This window comes from Epinephelus fuscoguttatus, linkage group LG15, assembly GCF_011397635.1.
Source record: "Epinephelus fuscoguttatus linkage group LG15, E.fuscoguttatus.final_Chr_v1".
NCBI classification, from domain to species: domain Eukaryota; kingdom Metazoa; phylum Chordata; class Actinopteri; order Perciformes; family Serranidae; genus Epinephelus; species Epinephelus fuscoguttatus.
The window spans coordinates 38144962-38164779 of NC_064766.1; the positions used below are offsets into that span (position 1 = coordinate 38144962).

General features: G+C 42.0%; 1 protein-coding gene across 1 annotated transcript in view; it reads left to right on the forward strand.

The window, feature by feature from the left end:
* myl13 (myosin, light chain 13) overlaps nucleotides 1-19241 on the forward strand; it is a 35582-nt gene extending 16341 nt beyond the window's left edge. The window contains exons 2-7 of the mRNA XM_049597650.1: nucleotides 4723-4792; nucleotides 16338-16503; nucleotides 17782-17809; nucleotides 18212-18361; nucleotides 18553-18726; nucleotides 18829-19241. Of these exons, the coding sequence (XP_049453607.1) occupies nucleotides 16396-16503; nucleotides 17782-17809; nucleotides 18212-18361; nucleotides 18553-18726; nucleotides 18829-18935 (567 nt within the window). The 5' untranslated portion in view covers nucleotides 4723-4792; nucleotides 16338-16395 and the 3' untranslated portion in view covers nucleotides 18936-19241. The remainder of the gene's footprint in view (nucleotides 1-4722; nucleotides 4793-16337; nucleotides 16504-17781; nucleotides 17810-18211; nucleotides 18362-18552; nucleotides 18727-18828) is intronic.
* The last annotated feature ends 577 nt before the right edge of the window (nucleotides 19242-19818 follow it).

Genomic DNA, 19818 nt, shown 5'->3' on the forward strand with positions numbered 1-19818 from the left:
GGTACCAAACACAGCATGATTTAAAACATGGGACAAGGCTTATTACTGTTATAACACTGAGAATTTTTATATTGAAAGCAGGGGTGGACTGGCCATCTGACATACTGGGCATCATCCCGGTGGGCTGTTGACCCAATGTGGGCCGGTCCGGTCCTCTACGTTTTATTTTTAAATTATTATTTTGACATGGCCTATCAGACGGCCTATCTGGGCCGGTGCAAGTTTCTTTTTTTTCTAAACTCCCTCCGCCGGCCAGCCACTCATCATTGGCTACAGAGGCCTAGCACCGCAGTGGGTTGCCAGCGGCCACCAACACATATTATTGGTCTATTGTTTATCATTGTCAATCAATCATGGGCTGACAGGCTCAGAGAGCCCTGACAGTGCTGTCAATCACTACACGAGCCAGGGTGGGGCGGGACCTCATAGGCTGTTCGCTAACTTTTCTTGCTACGCTACTAGCCCAGTACTAAAAAGACGACGAAAATGGACAGGAAGAAAAAAACGCCCGGGTGGCGCTGAGAAACAGAGGACTAAAAAGCTAAAATCTCTAGAGGTGGAGGCCGCTAAGTGTGCAAAATTGACGGACCTATTTGGCGCTGTTGTTACCACCCCAGCAGCAGCAGGTGCTGCGCCAGGAGACGAGCGAGGGGGGTCGGGTCAGACTCAGCAGCGGGAGCCGGTGTTGATCTTGTCCGTGACCGATGATGAGCGAGTGGAGGCAGACATGGTAAGTAACGTTAGACTGGGGCTGGCTAGGCTTAACAGAGCTGCCAACTCTCATGCATTGACCGCGAGACTCACGCAACTGACACTTTTCACACGCTCTCACGCCACATGTCCATTTTCTCACGCAGTGAAAACTAAATTCATAACTGATAAACGTTGTGGCGTGAAAAGAGGATACTGACAGCGCACGGACAGACAAGACAGAGCAGCAAAACGCAGCAGCAGCACCGTGTTATTCAGGTCATCAGGGGGAAAGCAAGAAATATACAGATATATAATATATTGTAATTTATTCCCACGCATGCTGCTCCGAGTAATCTCAGTCAACGTCTCTTCCTCTCCTCTCATGCCGTGCGCACACAGGCAGGAGCAAGTGAGTTACTATGGTTACAGGAATGCTCTGTGTCTCTGTCGCTTTCTCACGATTCCTAATAATAGGTTTTTAGGTTGGCATGCCTATGTGTAGCGGCAGCCAGCAGGTACAGGGCTGTGCGTAAAACCTCACTCCCCGACACATTAAGATGCGCACCAGCGACAGACACTCGGGGCCATGGATTTTATCTGGATTATGTATGTAACTACCTCAATGCTGAAATCTAGTAATATAATTTTACATTTTTGGTTAACATTATACATGGTTGCTCTTTCTTGTCTTAATCCAAGAGGTTAGGTGGTGTAGAAATGCAGGGAATTTGTTTTAAATGACATGTTTTTTGAACAAATCTCACTCCGAGCTGAAGTCAAAAGTTGGCAGCCCTGAGGCTATATTTTTGAGACATGTCCAAAACGAAGTAAAAAAAAAAAACGTTTTTACATTGAATGTGATGTTACCTTTATTGATAAAGTCAAGCAGTCATTTCTTCATGCAATGCTTTACCTGCAAAGTGGCAACCATTCAGTAAAGTATCCAATTACATAAAACAGGAGAAAAACATGAACTGTTTTGGATGTAAAGACTAAAGCATTATGATTTTGAATTATTAAGGGTCAAATACCTTAAAAGTATAATAGCTGCACAGAAAATGTTTATAAAGGTATACATGTTTTGATCTGGAGTACAAGACGAGGAGAGATAGGATAGGAAAGGATGGTTATTGTCAGAAATTGTCCAGTTTGAGGCTTCAGTAAAAGTGCTCAGGCTATTTTACAGCTCTCAAATATTATATTTTTTCTCAGTTGTTTTGGTGCATTTCTCTGATCAGAATTAAAAGTCTCATAACTGTTAGTTCAACCTCCACAACACTGAGTCATTTGTGCACATCATAGCAGCAGTTTCTCATTCCTTCTAACAAATTGCAAATGCTTTTGGACATGCATCAATTGCTTTCATACAATTCTCTGCTGTTTTATAACATCATTTGTTTATGTCATGTCAGTCAAAATGAACTATACTTATGAATGCTGAATAGTCATCCCCTATAAAACTAATAGTCCTCATTTAGTTGCTTGAGTCATTACATACAAACATGTTCAACTAGTTGTCAAAATCTGTCAAGCAAATTTTATACATTTCTTTATCACTTTTTTTCCAGACAGTGTCGCCTAAATTGAACAATTCCAATGGACTATAATATTGATTGTGCACAGCTCTAGCCAAAGGGACTTTCTAAGTGTGTATTTTTCTTTTGCCCAATGCTGTGAAGAAATTGAAATTGCAAAGAGCATATGCAGTAAAAATGTGAATTGTATGTATTCAGTGTCTTGTACTCAGTTACCTCATTAAATGCAGTAATGTGTAACTTTTACTGTAGTTTTCAAATGGCTGTGCAAATAGTGCTGTCTTGAGCATTTTCAGGTAGTGTCACAAAGATCTGACTTTTTTGCATTGGAAAACACTTAGAGAGTAAAGTGTCATAATGAAAACATGACAAAGCCATTTGACTATCTTGTTATGTTATCTTTTTGTCTGTCAGCAAATCCATACTTTTATGATGCAAAACAATCTTTTTAACACGTTTCAGTCTGGATTTCGGCCACATCACAGCACTGAAACTGTACTTGGACAAAGTCTTAAACGATATTCATCAGAATAATGATGCGTGCAAATCCTCTGTCCTGGTATTACTAGATCTCAGTGCTGCATTTGATACAGTTGATCATAATATAATACTTAGCAGATTGGAAAAGTGGGCGGGACTCACCGGCACTGTGCTACAATGGTTCAAATCTTACTTACAAGATAGGGACTTTTTGTGTCAAGTGGTAACCATGAATCTGAGCGAACTACGATCACATGTGGGGTTCCTCAAGGGTCCATTCTAGGACCACTTCTATTCAACATCTATATGCTACCCCTAGCCCAGATGATGGAACATCACAACATCTCCTATCATACGTATGCCGACGACACACAACTCAGTGTCATCACACGACTACAGTCCCTTACTCTCACCGAGTAACTGTATTCATCAAATCAGTGACTGGATGTGCCAGAATTTTCTCCAGGTAAATCCAGAAACGACAGAGGTATTATTTTTTGGCCCTAGAAATGAAAGGGCAAAGATCAGCGTCCACCTTGGCTCTGTCTTTGACAGCTACAAATCAAGCCAGAAATCTTGGTGTTATTATTGACTCAGAACTGAACTTCAACAGCCATTAAAGTTTATTACTAAATCTGCCTATTACCACCTGGAAAAATATAGCTAGAATTAAGGGGTTTCTGTCTAAACAAGACATGGAAAAACTTACTCATGCATTCATTTTTAGTAGGTTGGATTATTGCAATGGCTTATTTATAGGCCTTAACAAAAAATCAATCAGACAGCTGCAGCTGATTCAGAACGCTGCCGCCAGAGTCCTTACAAACACCAGGAAACTGGACCGTATTACACCGGTCATTAAATTGCTACGCTGGCTTCCTGTGAGTCAAAGAATAGATTTTAAAATCTTACTGCTGGTCTACAAAGCCCCAAATGGTCTCGGACCAAAATACATGCTTGATCTACTGGTTCCCTACGAAGCATCCAGACCCCTTAGGTCATCTGGAACTGGTTTGTTGTGTGTTCCAAGAACAAGAACCAAGCAAGGTGAGGCAGCATTCAGTTATTATGCTCCTCGCCTGTGGAACAAACTTCCTGTAGATCTGAGATCTGCTCAAACTGTCAGCTCCTTTAAATCAGGGCTAAAAACATTATTGTTTACTGAAGCGTACTCTTAGATTAAATACTTACCTGCTGTATTCTACTGCCCGTACTTTTTAACTACACACTGCTGATTTATGCCTTTTATTATTCTACTTCTTTTCTTATCCTGACTGTTCAATGTATTGAGCCTGTTTTTATTTTATGTTACTGTATTTTATTATTATCACTACCATTCTCAATTTCTATTTCCCTTTTTAATCGACTGTTTTTAATGTTTTAAATTGTGTCTTATTGCTTTTAATGTCTCTGTAAAGCACTTTGAATTACCTTGTGTTGAACTGTGCTATACAAATAAACTTGCCTTGCCTTGTTCATAAATGATAGTGTCAGGATTTTTTTTTATGACACGCACACTTTCATTGACATGAATACTTGCTTGCTGCAGGTTATCAACAAGGTTTTGCAGTTTGTACTAATTGTTTTGAGAAATGCACTAACTGTTGTGCAAATGTTAATAGTGATGTGAGAAATGCTCCAAAGCCACTGAGAAAAACTGTTAAAAAAACAAAAACAAAACATTGGGTAGAATTGGACCCTGAGCACTATAATAGGCTTAATTATAGCTTTTATCTATAGTTTAAAGTGGCATGCTGTTTTGGCTGCGTAGACTTCCTTTCTAACTCTCTGCCCAGATTTGTGGACTTCTATGTGGTGTCCGCTGATAATGTAGTGGGCTGGTCTGGACAGAAAATGCCAGGGCTGAATTTTTGTCCCAGTCCACCCCTGATTGAGAGGTCCACTAAAACATTTAAATGCAACACTTTAAGTTAAAGAGCTAAGACTTCTTTATGCACACATTTTTTTACTGGTTGTAACCTGTGTAATGTTGGTCCCTCCTCTTCATTGGCAGGAACCGGAACACACTGTTGTGCATTCCAATCCAGAGCATCCCAAACATGCCCAATGGAGGGACATGTCTGGTGAGTATGCAGGCCATACAAAAACTGGGATGTTTTCAGCTTCCAGGAATGGTGTACAGATGGACAATGCATTATCATGCTGCAACATGAGGTCATGGTGGCGGATGGAAAGCATGATAATAGGTCTCAGGATCTCTTTACGGTATCTGCGGGCATTGAATAACGGCCATCAATAAAATGCACCTGTGTTTGTCCTCTGTAGCTTATGCCAGCCCACACCACAACCCCACCGCCACCATGGGGCACTCTTTTCACAACACTGGCATGAGTAAATCACTCGCCCACGCTTGCAGGTGAAGATGCTAGACATGGAGGTCCTGAGCTGGTGTGGCTACACATGGTCTGTGGTTGTGAGGCTGGTTGAATGCACTGCCAAATTCTTAGGAACAACATTGGAGATTGCCTATGGTAGTGAAATGAACATTCAGTTCACAAGCAACAGCTCTGATGGACATTACTGCAGTCAGCATGCCGACACGCACTGTGAGATAAAACTGCCCATTTTAAAGTCGCCTTTTATAGTGACCAATCCAAAGCACACCTGTGTAGTAATTATGCTGTGTAATCAGCGTCTTGATGTGCCACACCTGTCAGGTGGAAGGTGGAGGGAAAGATGCCCAAACACACACATTTTAACACATTTGTTAGTCAAATTTGAGAGAAATACGTCTTTAATGTGCATTAAAAAATTCTTGGGGGCAAAAACAAAATTTGTTTTTACGTTTTGGTTTAGTGTAGCAGGTTTTACAGAAGGTTACAGGCAAGAATTAAAAAGAGAGGCTTGAATGTGTGGAAATGTTTCAATTGTGCTGTGTCAAAGTGACAGACAACATCAGAAGAACCTCAATTTCTATTCTTTCACAAAATATATAAATTCAAGCATTTTCAGTGACCAAGTAGCTTTCAAGGCCTTGATTTTTTTCTCTCAAATTCACAACGTTTTCAAGGATTTCAAGGAGTCATGGGAACGCTGAATAAAGTGGTGCAATTAAATGAGGACAGAAGTTGTGTGTCCAGATGACCCAGGTTCTTCAGGTATTTTTTGATCAAGTCATGCACAGTGAAAGAGAAAAACAAAATTGAAACAATAATACCGGCCATGGTTATCAAAGTAAACCAAAATACAAACAACAAATAATAATGTTGAAGTAACTGATGTAAAAATTGATATTTAACTGAACAGAGACATCACGTTTTTGTTTTTTTTTATAAAATAAACTGAGATACTTTTTGTTTTTAAGCATTACACAAACAGTACAGTTAGACACTCTGTGCAGTCTTAAAGGGATAGTGCACCCAAAAATGAAAATTCAGCCATTAGCACAGAGAAGCAGTCAGAGCTACAGGCTACAGTGAGGCTAAAAACAGAGTTCATATGACGTTTTTCGAAACAACTTTTTATGTCGCGGCTGCAGCACACTTGGATCACTACGGATGAGCAGTATGGAGATACTTTGTGGATTCAATTTTGTGTTCTTGGACGTTAGTCTGGGTCGCCGTCAGCCAATAGGTGTGCTGCCCGTTCCCCCCGTCGATCTCTGCAAGGGATGTGAGGACTCTAAAACTTCACCAGGGCCTCCATCGGCATATGGGTGCGTAGATAATGGCTGAATTTTCATTTTTGGGTGCACTATCCGTTTAACCATTAACGCATTGAACTTAGACTTTTTAGGAATCGTCTTTTGCCATCAGCAAGCATCACCACCACAATCATCAGGATACATCTCATGGCCCAGTGCAATTTGTAATACCCAAGGGGAACACGTGAAACCAGTAAAGGCTGGAAAACAAATAATGGATGGATGTGGTCAGAGGTCATTTAACTGTTCAATAACAAACGGCAGCAGTGAAGAGCAGTTGCGATAAGAGGCTTGTTTACTGCCGTCTCCACACTGTGCACAGATCACTACACTGAATTGAGTTTAAGATAAACGAGCGCTTGTCACAGTCACTTGGCAGTTAGCGCTGTCGCCTCACAGCAAGGGCGTTTTGATGTGTGCTGGAGAGAGGCTGCCCACTGCTCCGCTGAGTCAAATTCCGAGTATGAATCAATGCATGTAACGTACCTCGATAAATCTAATTTTTTCCTGTCATGGACTCATGAAAGCAGGAGAGTAGTGGATAGTGTAGATAGATGATAACACAGAGATAGACGGGCAAAATGGAGGTTTAATCTAATGAATTATTGTGAGGATGCTTTTACACAAGGTTATCTCAGGGATGTCAGAATGATTCAGTGATGCTGCTCAGCTGGGCTCAGCATCAAATGTCCAAAGTGACCCTGTAGTTTCTCAGAGTAAGAGTCAGCTTTGATGGCTGAGTAAATGTGTACACATACAAGGAGTCTGACTCCAGTTTTTTATTACTCTTGGTGCATTGTACATACACCATGGATGTCCAGACGTTTCCGAATGAGGGCCAGGTTAGATAATGTGATACCTGCAGACCAGCTGCTGCTTGCATCATATGAGTGCTCAAAAAAATGACATACAATTGACACAAACACCTCTGTTTCATCTTTGAGTGCAAAAGTAAACAACTTCCCATCGCTCCTGAAAGCAGCGGCCAGTGCTGTTGACTTAAGCATCTTTGCTTTGGCCATGTCTTCTACCGATCAGGAAATGTCTGCTGTTAGGTAACCACTGCGTTGCTTGTTTACTGTCTGTTCATGAAAACAAATTAGGTCTGCTTGTGTAGTCCCTGCTTGGTGTATGTCTACAAACTGTATGGTAGTCCTGCCATCGTGAGGTGAATGAAAAAACCAGTAACCAATATTGTGTGGCGGGCATGTTTTGTCTATTTTGAAAGACAAAGGAAATCGGTCCGCACTTTGGAGATGCCTGACATACACAGAACTAGACACAGAAATGACCAAGATGAAAACAGTAAAACAATAATGCAATGGTGCAGAGTGCAAAGGGTGCTACAACAGTGGTCATCAATATTTTTCAGGCTAAGGACCCCTCAACTGACAGAGTGATGGAGCAGGGACCCTCTGCCTAGAGCTTCTTCTGCAATCCAACTCACATCACCATCTGCCTGCTTGACTACCACTGGTTTTAGAGCCTTCAGCTGCTCTGCCTCCCGCCTGTGGAGCTCTCTCCCACCACATTTGCTATAATGACTCCCTTTCCCCCTTCAAATCCTGTTTGAAAACACACCTTTTCAAGCTGGCACATTCAGTCTGATTTAATGGAGACACACATATGGTGACCTGCACTGATGCACTGCACCTTGTGATGATGATATCATACCTAACATTTATAATTACAACTTTTGTTTAGTCATTACAGAATTGCTGCTTGTTTGTTTTTTTAACTCTGTTTTGTCTGAAAGGTGCCTATAAGTAAAATGCATTATTATCCATCCATCCATCCATCCATCCATCCATCCATTTTCATCCCCTTATCCGGGGCCAGGTCGTGGGGACAGCAGGCCAAGCAAAGCACCCCAGACATCCCTCTCCCCAGCAACACTTTCCAGCTCCTCCTGGGGGACCCCAAGGTGTTCCCAGGCCAGATGAGATATGTAATCCCTCCAGTGTGTTCTGGGTCTGTCCCGGGGCCTCCTACCAGTGGGACGTGCCCGGAACACCTCCAGCGGGAGGCGCCCAGGAGGATCCTGATCAGATGCCCGAGCCACCTCAACTGACCCCTTTCAACGCGAAGGAGCAGCAGCTCTACTCAGAGCTCCCTCCAGATGTCTGAGCTCCTCACCCTATCTCTAAGGCTGAGCCCAGACACCCCACGGGAGAAACTCATTTCCACCACTTGTACCTGCGATCACATTCTTTCGGTCACTACCCATTGTTCATAACCATAGGTGAGGGTTGGGACACAGATGGACCAGTAAAGTGAAAGCTTTACGGCTTTACGGACATGCGCAGCGCCAGCATCACTGCAGAAGCCGCACCACATTTCATATTTAAAATTGCATTGCATGTTAAACCACTCAGATAGAGATTGTCAGACAGACTGCCATATCACCTCCTGGCTGCAGTCTTGACCTGTATTTGCTTGTCAGACAGTTCAGACATGAAACGTCACTTTCACAAAGATATGTTGTTACAAAAGGCAAAATGCTCCAGATTCATCTTCATGTATATTTTCAGACATCTTTTCATTTGTAAGAGGGAAAAAATTATCAAACAATAATTTGGCAGCCCCCCTGCAATCTTGAGGACCTCCTAGTGGTCTCAGACTCCCTGTTGAACACTGAGGTGCATGATTAATGCAGCAGGTTGCTTCATATACATGAGGATTTCTGTGTGTAAACTCACTCAAAAAATCTGAAAAAGTGACACGAGTAAAACAAAAATTGATAAAAATTAGGGAGTCAAAAGAAGGTTTACTTTTTAATTATAGTTACCCTGTGACCAAAGGAGGGCACTGTGGTTCAGCTGCTGGCTCGGCTGTTGGTGCTTGACACCACAGATGTTGACAACCTATAACTTAGGCCTGTCGTATGACATCCTGCCCCTGAATAAATAATACTCTACTTGATAGAGTCACAAAAAAATCACACTGTCAAAAACTCTCTCTCTCTCTCTCTCTCTCTCTCTCTCTCTCTCTCTCTCTCTCTCTCTCTCTCTCACACACACACACACACACACACACACACATACACACACACACACACACACACACACATATGAACAGCATGTTGTTTATTAAGGCTAAAATGTTTGATATGAAAAAATGTTTTAAAGGAAACCCAGCTGTGACTCCCCCAAAATACAGTGTTTATATTATCTTTACTAAATAAGAGTTTCTGCCAAACAACATGGCAACAGAGTCTATGTTGGAGTGAAGCCTGTACAGGCTGGCACCGCACACTAAACTGGATACCACATCGGGTCCTAGCTGGACGGGGGACAGTTTAATTACACGCTCGCGCACTTCACTGACTGCCTTGTGGAGTTGATAATGAACACGTCACATCTACCAGGAATCCAGCTGGTGTATTAACCACCTTATTAGTTTTAGCATTGGCTTGGCCGCACTATATCCTGAGTGCTGGTAAATGATCACAGTGGCACGGAGCCACAGGGGAGTTTGCTGTCAGTTAATGCAGTTACAGAGCACTGCATACACTTAATGCTGCAGTTTAAAGCAAACAAAATGTAAATAAAAAGGTTGCCCCAAGATTGGTACCGGCCACCACCTCTAAAGTGACTGACATGTCTTTTAATACAAACATTAGACAACAACATCTCCAAAGATGTTCATGTTTTCTGATACTGTTTTTAGGTCAGAATGTGTTGAAAATGTCAGGAAACATGTAATTTTAATTGTGATCGATTGAAAAAACATAAAAGGCTGAGTTTTATTTTCAATCATGCATGTGAATGTATTAGTTTTCAGTGATATTTGGACATTTTCTGTTCACAAAAAGCATTTCAAGATATATTAATTACATTACTAATCTGTATTCAACAAATTAATGCTAATTTTAACTATGTTTGCATGTATTTATGCTCAAATAGTGTGACAGTGAAGCAAACTAAAGCTATACAGTGTGTTGAGTGTTTCTTAATTCTATACTCTCCAATCACGAGCACTGAAATTCACATTGAAGTAGCCGGCCAATCAGGACATGCCTTCTTACATACATGCAAAGCCCACAGTATATAAGGAGGCACAAGATGCCGTCAGCTTGTCCTTCATTATCTTCAGTGAGTGGCAAAAAGGTGACAAGGTCCCTAGGTAGAGATACAATATTGTAACCTTTGTTCTATTTCACATAGGCTCCGCCCTCTACTGGACTCTATGGATAAAGTGAGTGGAGCCTGATGAAGTGACCCAGCCACAATGATCCTGACCAGTGGTCCCCAACTGGTCCAGCCTTGGGGGCCAGATTTCCCCTTAGTCATTAGTTGAAGGTCCACATAGTTTAATACATTTGGCATGTCTAGTTTACTGTCTCTGTCAAGTAGCTATCTGTTAGTCACTCGTTCTACAGCAGGAAACTTCAAAATAAAAACTCTGTGCCAGAAATTCACTGGATTAAAAAAATAAAGTGTGTTTTTTTCACAAACTTGACATGTTTGTGAGTCACTTGTAGTCCGTTCAGAATGAGCCCATGACCCACTTTTGGACCCTGACCCACCTGTTGGGAACTACCAAGCCAGAGGTTAGTCGTCGCAGTTTGCCTACTTCTTTATTACTTAGGCTGCTGCAGCGGAGAAGTAGGGGGCCCCAGCAAACCCAAGTGGTAGGCCACCAAACTGGGTGGAGCCATGGCCTAACTTTGCAGAGGTTGAAAGACAAGCAATACAGACTAATCTCCCGAGTCATCAAAGAACACGGAAACATGTGGGCGTAACATGCCCAGAGGTGAGTCAGGTGCAACACTGACATACACCCAACCGTTTTCACCAGTTCTGAGTCGTTCCAGTGAGCACAGATCCTAAAAACAAACCTGAGCTGATCAGTGGGCTCTGAAGAGAAAAAGGATGAGCTAATGGCATCAGACACCCCTTTACATACTCCACACGTTCAGAGGTACAGTCGGAAGTCCACTAATATTCCACTATATTTGGGCAAGATACTGAACCCCAGTTTGCTTTTGAAGGCTGTTCCATAGGAACCTGCACCATGTATTGCAGCCTCGGCCACCAATGCTTAAATGATGGATGTGCCATGTAGTGTAAAAAGCACTTTGAGTAGTTGGAAGACTAAAAATGCTATACAGTTGCAGTCCATTTACCATCTACAATTATGCAAATTTCAGTGGGGGAATGCATGCTCATGATTGGCGGAGTATTACCTGTAGAGTCCAGCAGAGAGCAGAGCCTGTGTGAGATAGAAAATGTAGTCTTATATAATGTAAAGTACCTCCAATTCATGATCACCTAATTGTGCAAACATGAAAAGAGCAAAAACCTAGTTGTCACTCAACATTAAAACATGTCAGAACTTCTGGCTTAATGATTTAAAATTGTTGCCGTAACCTTTTCCTGTCAGGGAGGCCTACTGCGAGATTTAAGAGCATCTCTCCTTTTCATCACCCACCTTCTCCTGCTGAAAATAGAGTTCTCTGTATTCTCCCTAACTGGATTTCACACACCGTTACAGCACATACAGCAGGGTGAGATATATTGCCTTAAAATCACACATGGCAGAGACACTTTGGACACTTGGTTAATGATTTCAGCTTGTGATTTTGGTGTCTTTTTTTACTGACACATATAAATTGCCACTTTTTCAGGGTAACTTTATAACAGCCTGGGCTGTTATAAAGTTACCAGGCTGTTAAAACACAATACAGCAAAGGCTACAGCTGCACTGAAGGTCAAATAATGGGTCTAAATAACAATTGGCACTGTGCACTGATTGGAGCCTCTCCAGATCCCAGCCAGATTAACAGACTAACTCCAAAATAGCAAATTGCACAGGTCTTGGATGTTTTAAGAGCTTGACTGTGTGCGGTTGGGCATGTCGTGAATTGTTGCTGCAGCCTGTCAATGGCAGTGACAGAGATCTGAAGGAGGGGGGGCTGGCGCTGAGCTATGTAGGGCTGGATCCGTTTATAATCGTACTGACATACACAGTTTCCGTTGGTTAGCTCCAGCCAGACACTGACCACTTCAGTCATGTGCTGTTTGAAAAATAATGAGGAACAAACTGCAGCCGTGACTTATCCAGCACGCACTGATCTGGTGATTATTTTATGCTCTAATGTCCTGTCTCTTCCATGGCGGACTGGGCCACAGTGAGCAGGAGCAGAGAGGCAGCATGACTGTTTTTCTGTGATGTCTTAATTGTATCTAAAGGATCTTAGATAATGTGTTCTCATGGATTAATATCAACCTGCAACTACATTTCAAAAACTCTCTGTCTGCAACAACCATTGAACAGTCCATGCACAAACTGTTACTGACAGGTTATGTTAACATGGGCTACCATTTTGGTCTAAAGCCCACACTGTCTCTGACATCATCCCCATAAATTTTAATCTAATCCTCCAGTTAGCTCATAATGAATTGTGTTTGATCGACGTGGGTATATTTTCTTTAAATCATGCATGACAACTGGATTATCATCACCACAGTGAAATTATTCTATTCGTGCTCCCACAATATTGTTGGTTTTCCCAACCTGTGGTCGCGGAGCACAGGCGATCTCACAGCTCATTCAAAATTCACATTGACTCAAAAGTCTGTGCTTTTTCTAATGAACAGGAAATTTCTAAACTCGTTGATATCCCTCAAAAGAGATTCAAGGTTTGAAGTCAAATGGACAAATTTTAAAGTATGTGGTGCAACACTGAAAGCTTAACAAATGATGATGAAGGCCACGACCCTCCTCACATTTGCCACTCTTTGCCTGATTGGTTGCTGCTTTTGTCACATGAGATGGATGGCAGCCTGTGATTGATATACAATCCCAGAGCTGTAGAGTAACATCTTTGCGGTGCAAATACAAAGGGATGTAATGAAGTAGATGCAAAGATGATGCATCTGCAGAGGGAACAAAAAGCATTAATTCGACACATTGACAAAAAAAAATCTTCAAAAGAAAACACAAAGGAAGGAATGGATTTGTATCACTTTATTGTTCAATGACAGACACTGTTCAGCTTAATCAAGCCTTTGACATTGCATGAGAAATTGTTTTATCTTCCATTTTAGCTTTCACTTTCATTTTTTTATGGCTGGGTCGCACCATCAAAATCGATTGCAGCACCTGTACATGAATCAGAATGTCCTTTTTAATTCATTCTGTACCGCACCACCCAGCCTCCAAGTTTAGAAAATAGAAAAAAATACTGGAAAACTGTGAGCCTTTAATTCGAGTAATTGATTTAAGATTTATTTATTTTTAAGATTTTACTTTTTAAGGGATTTGGTGACATCTAGTGGTGAGGATTGCAGGCTGCATCCAGCTGAAACTTCTCCGGGCTAGAATTCCTTCAGTGTTCAGAAACTTTTTACCAGGAGCCGAATTATCCACAGATGTCTCCCCTTTTCCACGTTTCACATTACAAATCAGTGTTTCTGTGATGCTCATGCTCATTGCAGATGGGCTTCCGACTACAATGGTTGATGTGAACCCCTCCAGAAAAACATGAATGCCCTTACATAGAGCCTGTGTTTGATTTGTCTGTTTTGGGCTACTGTAGCAATATGGCAGTGCATGGCGACCTCCATAAAAGAGGACTCATTCCCTATGTAGAAATAAAGAGCTCATACTGAGGTAAGGAAAACACAACTCTTATTTTCATTTCCTTTTCTGCCAATATATCCTCCTAACTCCTACACACTGGACCTTTAATAGAGTAATGCAAACTGTTATTAGTCTTGCAGGAGTGTCAACTAAAGGAATCAGGCCTCCAGTCGGGGTAATTATGGTTCTTATCTATGGCGCCAGATTTATCTGCTGTCATGAAAGTTAAATGAGCTGTCCAACCGTTCCCCAAAGAAATGGCTCACTGTTTTAGAGATTAGGCACATTATCTTTGGTAACAATGATTTGGTGACTTTTAATTTTACACTGTATTTTTAGCAGAACCTCCAAAATGTTCTATTGTTGCATTACTGCTGCAGCCTCCTAAGCACTGAGCATGCTCAACCGTTCTTTGATTAATTGGAAAAATATTAAGACATTTACATCAAATTTATTTGTGAAGCACAGTCGCATGCTGAAGTGTTTCATGACGCAGACAACACGCAGAAATACACACCAACAACAGAAGCTAAGCTAAACAGAAATGCATTGAAATATTTTGAAGGCATTATAGATGCAAACACAGAATCGCCATACAGAGAAATCATTTGGATTGATTGGCTGGCATGTCAGATTAAGTACGTGCTTTATAGTGTGCTTATAGTTTGGATACACAGGTTACAGGACGCAGTGTAACAAATGTTATTGGAAAGAAAGAGTTATTTAGACCAATCCAACATTTGTATGTGGGGCCCATGTGGCTGGTAAAAGAGTTGAAAAATGGGCCCTGTATGGGATTGTCCAAGGGTTCCATAACTGCCCACATTGGTGGGTTTACTCAAGTGACAAGATGCCCATTTTGGGCCCATACACACTTGGTGCCCAGGAAGCCATAGCATAACCCATGTGGGGCTAGTCTCTATATACAGACTCTACATTCAGTGAATGTAGAGACTGTAGGCAAACCCCGGAGATCTTGCCTCCGGAAGAAGAGCAGAAGAGCCCTGGTTTCCGGTTGTAGGCTGTTTGTAGTCCGCGTGATATTGACCAATTATGTTTGAGCCGGCTGCAGTTGTTGCCAGGTTAAACGGTCCGTGCGGTGAACTAACGAGGCGGAACATAATTGTTCTGCAAACTCTGAATCCATCGCAATGGTTCAGCATGTTTACTTATATATAAATGGAAGTCATAAGTGGAAATTCGCCTCCTCCACCCAAATCAAACTGGAATGCCAAAAAATCGGGGGTCTGTCCCCAGAGGCTGTAACGCCGTCTGCTGGAAGTCAGACGCTGAATACAGCCGATGGGTTCCAAGAATGATGTAGGGCCCACTTGGGCAAACTCACCCATATGGGCAACTGGCATTCGGCCATTATGGAACCCATGGACAATCCCATATAGGGCCCATTTTGAAACTCATTTACCAACTTCATGGGGCCCTTTGAAAGAGCATCTTAATCAGTATTTGTGAAATCTAAAGGATTAAAACAGCTATGTAAAGCATGGCCTTTGGAGGCTGCTCCACTCTAAACTGGTTTGCACATAAACTGAATATTTGCCTGTGTTGGTTACAATTTTCATTTCATAACAACGTGAACACCAGAGACACCAACCTGGCTGCCACTCTGTCTACAAAGTCCGCCTTCATCCAAGTGTGAATGGCAGCTTCACAAAGTGGCACTTAGTGTCATCCTGGATTACTCTCTTAACTTCTGTGTTGCTGACACTTTGCTTTCAGAGAGGCTTCTTCACATACAACTACACTTGAAAGTCCAAGTTCAGACAGAAACAGCATTCGTAGCAGCAGATTTGAGCGTAATGCTGTGCAAATCCCTCTGATCAGACCAGATAAATGTTCATCATAAACACGTGTCCTGTCACAGCATGTGCGCAGTGAATACTGCTGCGTCATTGGTTGCAATCTTGAATGACAATCACCGATAATTGCTGAGAATTGCAGTCCCCACTTCCCATCAGACAGCATTGTGGCATTGCAATTTAAACAACTTCAACCCCTCTTGTACAGCAATCATGATTTTCTTAATTTTCTTCATCCCCTCCTCACTAATAATCATCACACTTCACTGAACACGGTCAACGATCCAGGATAAGGGAGGTCACACAAAGGTTGTGTTGTTGGAAATAGCCTGATTAACAGAAGGTCCCAGGCGTGCGACTTCAGCTACTATCATCCACATCCTGATGATGTACACCCACTACAACAACCATTGTCTTAAATAGAAGCACAAAGGCATATCCTTTTATAGACGTCCCCTATTGTAGGCTGTGTGGTTGGGCACTGTAGGGGGGTGGAGGACATGACACCTGTGGACAGTGGATAAAGGGGCCTAACCTCTAATGGGTCACCTCTATCCGCAGTGTGCTGGATCCCTCTGCTGTTTCGGTCCTCCACTTTGTCTCTTGAGAGCTTCTTGCGATGGCCCCAAAGAAGAAGGAAGAGCCGAAGCCTGCAGCAGCAGCACCCCCCAAACCCCCAGAGCCTGAGCGCCCCAAGACCCCGGACTTTGACCCTACAACAGTGACGGTAAAACAAGAGAAAAACAGCAATATTAAGCAATGCTGATAAACTCTACTTCTGCTTTAAACTTTAAATATAAAAATGTTTTTATTTTTATCATAGTCACATTTCTATTTTTCTTGCTAGAAGATCATTATCAAAAAGAAAGTTTCACAGAAATTGTTCAGCGATAACCAGCCAAGCTTGTGTTTAAAGAACATCAGAGACCCCATGTGATCTAAACCTGGCAGTGCAAGCAAAACTGTACAGCTGTTTGAATGGATTATGGTTATGTTGGCAATTTGTTTAATAGTTACAGTCATTTTAGCTTTTCATCAGACTTCAAACATGCATAATAAACTGTGTTATACAGTTACAGAGAAGCTGTGACTTCTTGTCAGGAGGAGGTTCAGAGGCAAACCAGTTGATACCAGACATCATGGAAAGATCCTCTGCTGACTTGGCCCCTTCTCAATGGATAAATGTTTTCCTGGTTTAGCAAGCTGCCATGTTACAATGGAGCGCGGTTAAAGCCACAAAATATGATTTTCATTATGTCTGTGAACAGTGGACCACCCGCGCCATTCCTCTGAGGGCAAAAGGGGTGGAAAAAGCGGGAGAAAGAAAAATATAGATAATTGCATCCATCGCCATCCATCTTTAAACATGCTTATAAGTGTTTGGATAATATTTTTACTAAGCTTCATGGAGGGGCTGGGGTTTCTAGATATCCAGACATGAAACAGAAATTGAGGGCACCATTTGATCGGAGGCCAAAATATACAATATAAATAGTCATCATTTGTCGCGGCTATTCAGAGCTATGATTTATTTTTAGACTTATAACATAAGTGGCATACAGATGCAGTTGTTTTTATTAAAGTCTTAAAGCATCTCCATGTGGTGGAAATCAAGTGCATCAGCACTGTGCAGGACATAATCCTTAGGTTGTGACTTCTGCACCTTGTTGAGACTGTATCTTACATCCTGGTGGTGCATACAGTATCAAACGTTCCTTGCGACATATCACATCTAAAAATAAACTCAAATGAAGCTGACAGTAGCCGACAGGGGAAGGGGTGTTCGACCCAAGGTCACTGATAAACAATGCACTGTGATCAGAGCAGATGCAGACTGTAACTCGATCTGTTGGATTGACATGACAAAGGTGGAGGGCTCACGTCCAGTGGTTTGTTCTCTCTTTTTAAAATTCATTTCCATTGCTGTAAATCCCACTTCTTTCTCTTGTGGATTCCTTAATGATCAGCAGCATCTAACCACCTTATGTGCTTTGTCTCTTTCCAGCTGGAATTTACCCCCGAGCAAATTGAGGGTAAGGTTAAGATTGTTGTTTCAGATGTCTTTTGTGTTGCATGGATCGTTCGCTATTTATAGAGGGATTGAGTGATTTGTATGATCGTGCTCTCAAGTAGTGTGTGAGAAATGTTTAGCAACAGCTGATGATACAACGGCTCAGGGATATTATTTTAAAGTAAACATTTACATCTAAGTAGATCCATTTGAAAGGAAGATGAAGGCACATGTCAGTCAACGTAGAGCTGAACACCTCAGGGTTTGACGTTTTCTGGTTTCCTTTTTAGCAGAGGAGCCTTTTGCCTTTTATGTCTTTGAAGCATCTTCAAGGCCTACCCTCAAAGATTCTGCATGCACTCTTGGATCATAATGAACTGAATAGGAATCAGGAGGAATAACCTGTTTGTCTTTTTGTTCACAGATTTCAAAGATTCTTTCCAGCTGTTCGACAGGACACCAGGCAACGAGATGAAAATCACTTACGCCCAGTGTGGTGATCTGATCAGGGCTTTGGGCCAGAATCCTACCAACACAGAGATAATGTATGTCCTTGGAAAGCCCAAGCCTGAAGGTGGGTTGTATGCACTGTAACAGAATGCTGAGTGATCCGCCTGCATGTGCGCAGTCAGATCAGTGTTGCACTGTGTTGAATCTGGTTCAAGTAGCATCTGTTTAATACAGAGAAAGGTTCAAATAAAGTTCATGACTGAAGCCTGTCCAGTTATCCTTTTCTGTGTAAAAGCCACTTTTTTCCTCCCGCAGACATGCAGACCAAGATGCTTGACTTTGACCAGTTTCTGCCCATGCACCAACACATTTGCAAAGCCAAGGACCGTGGAACATATGAGGACTTCGTGGAGGGTCTGAGGGTATTTGACAAGGAGGGGAACGGCACAGTCATGGGAGCCGAGCTCAGGCACGTCCTGGCAACACTGGGTGAGTAAAAGCCTCTTACCACAAACAGATTTTGCTAAGCTGTCTTTATAAGGATGCGTATCGAGCTGACACTCCTCCTGGTTTCTTCCTTATGGACTGCAGGTGAGAAGATGAGGGAGGACGAGGTGGAGCAGCTGATGCAAAACCAGGAGGACGCTAACGGGTGCATAAATTATGAAGCTTTTGTGAAATACCTCATGGCATCTTAAAAAGGGTATTTCAACCTCATTGTCATTCTGGTACTACATCTGTCTGCATTATGAAATCAGTATGAGTGAGTAATGAGTTGGTCTCTCCTTAACTGGGAACCAAGACACTTAATTCTTGACTGCGGAAGATCTTTCCGTTTCTGTAAATCCCATCTTGTATATTTCTCATCTCCATGCATCTCGGATGGGTCTCTAACTCATCAGTGTTTCACCTTGTTTTTCTAAGACCAACTGTGTTGATGCCGTGCACACATTGCACCTTACCTACATGCTGTGGATCATGGTGAATAAATAAATTCATTTTCATGCTGTTCTCTTTTTCAAATCCACAATTCAAACCTGCACCACACATTATTAAAGAGACGATTATACACACTTTAACTCCAGCACGCTGTCAGTAGTTTATTAGAAAGGAAACTTTTCCATCATGAAACTTTGTCAGGCACTGGAGCTAAAAAACTCTTTTGATTGATTTTATTCTCAGAGAGCTCCTAACTTAGGCTAAAATCTTTAGTAAGGACTCTTCGGAGAGCTTAGGAGTGATGTGACTGTTGCATTTTTCCAGTTTTTCCAAATATCTTAGTGTTGTGATCGTTTTATTTCTGACGTTAGCATTGGGTGTGAAATGTGTGTGTATCCCTGATGAGATCAACCACACATATTATCCCTGCACAATCTAATCTGTAGCATTTCATTAACTCACTGTCATCCAGCGTTTGGAGAATATTCCTCCAACTTCTTTGTCTTTCCACTATTTTCTTCTCTGCTTAAGAAACTCTTAAAAGTCCTCCTCCCTGCTCCTAACAGTTTTTCACCTTAGGAGCTCTTTCAGAGTCTAAGATGCTCTGTGAATAACTGTCATCTTAACAACTTTCAGGGCAAT